General features: G+C 45.1%; 1 protein-coding gene across 1 annotated transcript; it reads left to right on the top strand.

Annotated features, from left to right (window-relative positions):
- Positions 1–1,333: 1,333 nt before the first annotated feature.
- On the top strand, positions 1,334–3,755 carry LOC127238709 (nucleolin-like). Its single transcript, XM_051207382.1, is given in 4 exon segments — positions 1,334–1,721; positions 1,723–2,289; positions 2,291–3,213; positions 3,215–3,755. Coding segments are annotated over 4 exon segments (2,061 nt in total). The 5' UTR covers positions 1,334–1,469; the 3' UTR covers positions 3,534–3,755.
- The last annotated feature ends 2,595 nt before the right edge of the window (positions 3,756–6,350 follow it).

The raw sequence follows: 6,350 nt of genomic DNA, 5'->3' as shown, positions 1-6,350 counted from the left end.
GGATAAACCATAGAATGACTTGGAAAGTCCCCAGACTGTCCGTTGGCCAGAAGTGACCCACACAGGGCTGTTCATCTGGGACCATTTGTTCCAGGGTTGGGGCCTATTTCCTTGTTGTGGGTCAAGACCTGTGAGAAACTTCTTTCATACTCTGGCTTTCTCTTGGCTGTACATTTAGAGCCTTCAGTTATTCCACAAACATTTGATGATTCGGTAACTAGCCCTATTTAACCAAGATCAACCTAGCATGTAACCATTAGCACCATCACCACTAACCTTTCTTGTTCTCATAATTCCTGATTTTTTTTCTCCCATGTCTACATCCATTCTTTGTGATTTTCTATATTCTGCTTGCAAGAACTATACTCCTTCATACATCCTTGTTCTGCAAACTAAAAGCTTTCAAGGTTTTCAAGAAACATAAATAATCAAACATTCTTAATGCGATTGAAAGGAAGGAAAATACAGCCTAATTCTCCTATGACCCCAGGAAGCTAGACATTTAGAAATACTATCTAAAAAGCCATAAATACCTCAAATTCCAGACCCTGTCCTCTGCCAGTAAGTAGGCAAGGTCACACTTCTTGCTGCTTACAACAGACAGGCCCTTGAGTATGAAATCCTGGCCTAGTAAGATAACAGAAAATGAGCTGGCTAACGGCTTATCTGACTTCGTAAACTGCTTGTGAAACCCCTGCCCCAGTGACCTATGTGTGGGCTTTTTTGTAAACCCTATAAAAACTGTCTCGAGGTCCTCAGTCCTCTACCCCTGTGTGTGGCATATGACTGTGGACCCCAGTGCACTTGGAATAAAAAAGTTCTTATGCTTTTTGCATCAAGACCGCTTCTCGTGACTTGGGGTGTCGCCTTTCCTGAGTCGGAGAGTGAAGGTCCTCCCTTTGAGGGTCTCCAGAAAAAATCCTGGAGACATAGGTCTGTAACCCTAGGTACTTGGGAAACTGAGGCAGGAGATTTGCAAGTTTGAGGGCCGGCTGGCTACAGAGTGACAATGAGGTCAACCAGGAATAAGTTGCGAAAAATTTCCAAGCACAGCATTCCTTTAACCCCAGCACTCAGGAGGCAGAGACAGAGACATGTCTGAGTACCAGGTCAACATGAACTCCATAGCTTGATCACGAACCCAAAGAAAGAAAGACAGATGGAGAAAGGGAGAAAGAGGGAAAGATTTGAGACAGAAAGTCTTTACTTAGCCCTGGCTATACCAGAACTCCCTTTCTAAACCAAGTTGTCCTCAAACTCACAGCTCCTCTTGCCTCTGCCCCCAAATACTGGGATTAGTGGTGTGGTTTAAATCTTTTCCGTCTGGAGACGCTAGCTGTCGCTGGCAGGCAGTCGTACGTGCTCCAGTGTCTTCAGAGGCCACCGCTGCCGACGAGTTCGCGTGGGTTCTCCTAGGCTCTTCCGAGCTGCGCACCTCGCCACACGCACCGTCGTCAGAACCCGCCACCATGGTGAAACTCGCAAAGGCCGGCAAAACCCACGGTGATTCCAAGAAAATGGCTCCTCCCCCAAAGGAGGTGGAAGAGAATAGTGAAGATGAAGAAATGTCAGAAGATGAAGAAGATGACAGCAGTGGAGAAGAGGTGGTCATCCCTCAGAAAAAAGGAAAGAAAGCTACCACAACTCCAGCAAAGAAGGTGGTTGTTTCGCAAACAAAAAAAGTAGCAATTCCCACACCAGCTAAGAAAGCTGCTGTTACCCCCAGGGAAAAAGGCAGCAGCCACACCAGCCAAGAAGGCAGTTACTCCAGCCAAAGCAGTTGCTACACCTGGAAAGAAGGGAGCCACACAGGCAAAAGCATTGGTAGCAACCCCTGGTAAAAAGGGGGCAGTCACTCCAGCCAAGGGGGCTAAGAATGGTAAGAATGCCAAGAAGGAAGACAGTGATGAGGATGAAGACGATGAGGAGGAGGAAGAGGAGGAATTTGAGCCACCAGTAGTGAAGAGAGTGAAACCAGCAAAGGTAGCTGCTGCTGCTGCTCCTGCCTCAGAAGATGAGGATGGTGATAATGAAGAGGAAGAGGATGATGAGGAGGAAGAAGATGACTCTGAAGAAGAAGCTATGGAGATCACACCTGCCAAAGGAAAGAAAGCTCCTGCAAAAGTTGTTCCTGTGAAAGCCAAGAATGTGGCTGAAGAGGATGATGATGACGACGAAGAGGAGGATGAAGATGATGAGGATGATGATGATGAAGAAGATGAGGAAGAGGAGGAAGAAGAGGAAGAGCCTGTTAAAGCAGCACCTGGAAAACGGAAGAAGGAAATGACCAAAAAAGAAAGAAGTTCCTGAAGCCAAGAAACAGAAAGTGGAAGGTTCAGAGTCAACTACACCTTTCAATCTGTTCATTGGAAACCTTAATCCAAACAAGTCTTTTGCTGAATTAAAAGTTGCAATCAGTGAACTTTTTGCTAAAAATGATCTTGCTGTTGTGGATGTCAGAACTGGTACAAATAGGAAATTTGGTTATGTGGACTTTGAGTCTGCTAAAGACCTAGAGAAGGCCTTGGAGCTCACTGGTTTAAAAGTGTTTGGCAATGAAATTAAACTAGAAAAACCAAAAGGAAGAGATAGTAAAAAAGTTCGAGCTGCAAGAACACTTCTAGCAAAAAATCTTTCTTTTAACATCACTGAGGATGAATTAAAAGAAGTGTTTGAAGATGCCTTGGAAATCAGATTGGTTAGCCAGGATGGGAAGAGTAAAGGGATTGCTTATATTGAATTTAAGTCTGAAGCTGATGCAGAGAAAAACTTGGAAGAAAAGCAGGGGGCAGAAATTGATGGGCGATCTGTTTCACTTTACTATACTGGGGAGAAAGGACAAAGGCAAGAAAGAACTGGAAAGAATAGCACTTGGAGTGGTGAATCAAAAACTTTGGTTTTAAGTAACCTTTCCTACAGTGCAACAGAAGAAACTCTTCAGGAAGTGCTTGAGAAAGCAACTTTTATCAAAGTGTCCCAGAACCAACAGGGCAAATCTAAAGGGTATGCGTTTATAGAATTTGCTTCATTTGAAGATGCTAAAGAAGCTTTAAACTCCTGTAATAAAATGGAAATTGAGGGCAGAACAATCAGGCTGGAGTTACAAGGACCCAGGGGATCACCTAATGCAAGAAGTCAGCCATCAAAAACCCTGTTTGTCAAGGGTCTATCTGAGGATACCACTGAAGAGACCTTAAAAGAATCATTTGAGGGCAAGAATAGTCACTGACCAGGAAACTGGGTCCTCTAAAGGGTTTGGTTTTGTAGACTTCAATAGTGAGGAAGATGCCAAAGCTGCCAAGGAGGCCATGGAAGATGGAGAAATTGATGGGAACAAAGTTACTTTGGACTGGGCCAAACCTAAGGGTGAAGGTGGCTTTGGTGGCCGAGGTGGAGGAAGAGGAGGAAGAGGAGGCGGATTTGGTGGCAGAGGCCGGGGAGGCTTTGGAGGTCCAGGAGGCTTCGGAGGTGGCCACGGAGGAGGAGGTGGTGGAGACTTCAAGCCACAAGGAAAGAAGACGAAGTTTGAATAATTCCTTCCCAATCTTTCCCACTTAATTTTAAGGAAAGGACTCTGGGGTTTTACACTGTTACCTGTTATATGACAGAGCCTTTTAAGGACATTTCAACAGATTTTTTTTCTTACAAATAGTTTTTTGGGTTTTTTTTTTCCCGTTGGGGGTTGTAAAAGAATGTTTATCATGTTTTTTGCTTCAGTGACTTTAGGACAAATTAATTAAAAGTCCTAAACTCTGGGGGAAAAAAATCTTTTCCGTCTGACCAGGCTGACTTGCAGAGTAGGTTGCTCAGGCACAAATCCTGGCATTAAAAACATGAGCTACCACACCCTGCTCTAGTCACTTTTTATCACTGGTTCATTTCCCTTTCTGTCTGTGTTTTTGTGTGTCTGCCTCATGTGTGTGGAGGTCCACAGCATAGAAAAGGCTTTCAGATTCACTGACCTTAAACATACAGACATTTGTGGCATTCCTGATGAAGATGCTAGGAACCAAATTACAAGCTTCAAGGTCAACAAGACAATTGTTCTTTTGTTCTGTGCATAAGTTTTTTTTTTTTTTACCAGTACAGGTGCTTGTACATCATAGGTATGCTTAAGCACCCAAAGACCTTTTGTGCATCAAGAATACATCCTGGTTCCACTGTCCGCCTAGACTGCTCAGTCCTTCTAGCTGAGACCCATATTCAGAGGGGCCTGAGTCAGTTCCATACTGGATTCCCAGCTATCAGTCTGGGGGCCTGTTAGCTCCTCCTTGTTCAGGTCAGCTCTCTCTGTGAGTTTCTGTAACCTGGTCTTGTCCTCTCCCTCTGCATCTGGATTCTAGTAGACTCAGTGTTTAGGGTGGGATACTGCCTTAACCTAGAGACAGGAGAGAAGTCTTAGTCCCTACTTTAAGTGACTTTACAGATCTACATGACCCCACCTGGATGGCATTGCCCTACAGGTGGAATTAGTGTGGGGGGATGGGAGGGGAGGGTGGTCAGGGTGCATGTGAGGGGGCAGAGAGGATAAAAGGGAGGGAGGGAGAGGGAAAATTAAAGAAAAAAAAAGGCCCAGAGACAAAATCATGGACTCAGATACCCAGGGACTGGGGTTCCAAATAAATTGTTGTGAGCCTGTCTATGGGAGCTACAAACTGTCCTGCCCTTCAGTGGCAAAGCAAGACTTTTGCTGACTCACTGAGCCTTCTCTCCTGCCCCACAGAATGCAATCTTTGAGATTCAGACTTCAACACTCAGAATTCTTGTTGTTGTTGTTTGTTTGTTTTCATGGCAGGGTTTCTCTGTTTAGCTTGGATCCTGTCCTGGCACTCACTCTATAGATTAGTTGGGCCCTGGACTCATATAGATCCACCTTCCTGTGTCTTCCCAGGTCTGGGATTAAAGGTGTGTGCCAACCCCATCCAGCCTGCTCCCTGTATTTTTAAAGTGATGTCTTGTGATGCAAAGTAGTAAGAGACACTTCAAATTTTGCTCAAAGACCACTTTATTTAATGAAAAGTGATAACTATTGAAAAGTTTGTTATAAAGTTTTCAGTAACACAGGCTTTTAGCACAATCTCAAAGCTGGAAACTCAGAAGCAGGAAACATTGCCAGAAGCTGGGGTATAGCCTGGGCTACAGAAGAAATCACTATATAATGGTTCCCTATACCACAAACTTAGATCCAATTTAGTTTAAAAGAGGAAACCCCAAGCCAGGCAGCAAAAGCATACACCTTTAATCGCAGCTCTCCAGAGGCAGATGCAGGGAGAGCTCAGTCAGTTCAAGGCCAACCTTGTTTACATAGTGTGTTCAACAACAGAGAAACCCTGTCTCAAAAAACAAAAACGAAAAGGAAAAAAAAAGAAAGAAAGGGAGGGAGGGAGGGAGGGAGGGAGGAAGTGAAAGCAAAGAGAAAGAAAACTCCATGGTGATTTTTTCTTTTTTAATTCCTCTCTCATATGCATGCGCACTGCAGGTTCATCTCCCCCCTCTCCCCCTGACCCCTTTTCCCACCTCACCTCTACGCCTCATCCGCTCCTCCTCTGTTTACCTGCAGAAGATAGCTGGCCTCCCAGTGGTAACAACCAAACTAGGCATTACAAACTTCTGTGAGACTAACAACAGTCCCTCGTATCCAGAGAGCCAGGTGTTGGTGGCCCACACCTTTAATCCCAGCACTTGGGAGGCAGAGGCAGGCGGATCTCTGAGAGTTCAAGACCAGCCTGGTCTACAAAAGCTAGTTCCAGGACAGGCTCCAAAGCCACAGAGAAAGTCTGTCTAAAAAAAAAAACAAAAACAAAAACAAAAAAAACAGACAGAATGAGGCAATGGGGCCCCAAGAGCAAGCAAAAGAGTCAGAGACACCCCAACCCCACTGTTAGAAGTCCCCACTCCCACTGTTAGAAGTCCCCATTCCCACTGTTAGAAGTCCCCATTCCCACTGTTAGAAGTCCCCATTCCCACTGTTAGGAGTCCCCATTCCCACTGTTAGGAGTCCCCATTCCCACTGTTAGGAGTCCCACAAAACACCACGTTACACACCGTAACACATATTCAGACGACTTACTCTGTTACTTTTTAATTCTTTATGTGCATTGGTGTTTTACCTGCATTTGTGTCTGGGTGAATATGCCAGATCCCCTGGAACTGGAGTTCAAGGCAGCCGTGAGCCATGTGAGTGCTCGGAATTAAACTTAGGTCCTTTAGAAGAGCATCCAGGGCTCCTGACTGCTAAGCCGTCTCTCCGGGTCCTGACTTACTCAATTCTGTAAGGTTCATTGTCAGTTCAGTCTCTGTGAGTCCTATGAGCCCAGGTTTTTTCATTCTGGGGCCATGTTGTTATGGTG

Source organism: Phodopus roborovskii, unplaced genomic scaffold, assembly GCF_943737965.1.
Source record: "Phodopus roborovskii unplaced genomic scaffold, PHOROB, whole genome shotgun sequence".
In the NCBI taxonomy this organism is placed as follows: Eukaryota; Metazoa; Chordata; class Mammalia; order Rodentia; family Cricetidae; genus Phodopus; species Phodopus roborovskii.
This window is presented reverse-complemented; position numbering and strand designations above follow the sequence as displayed.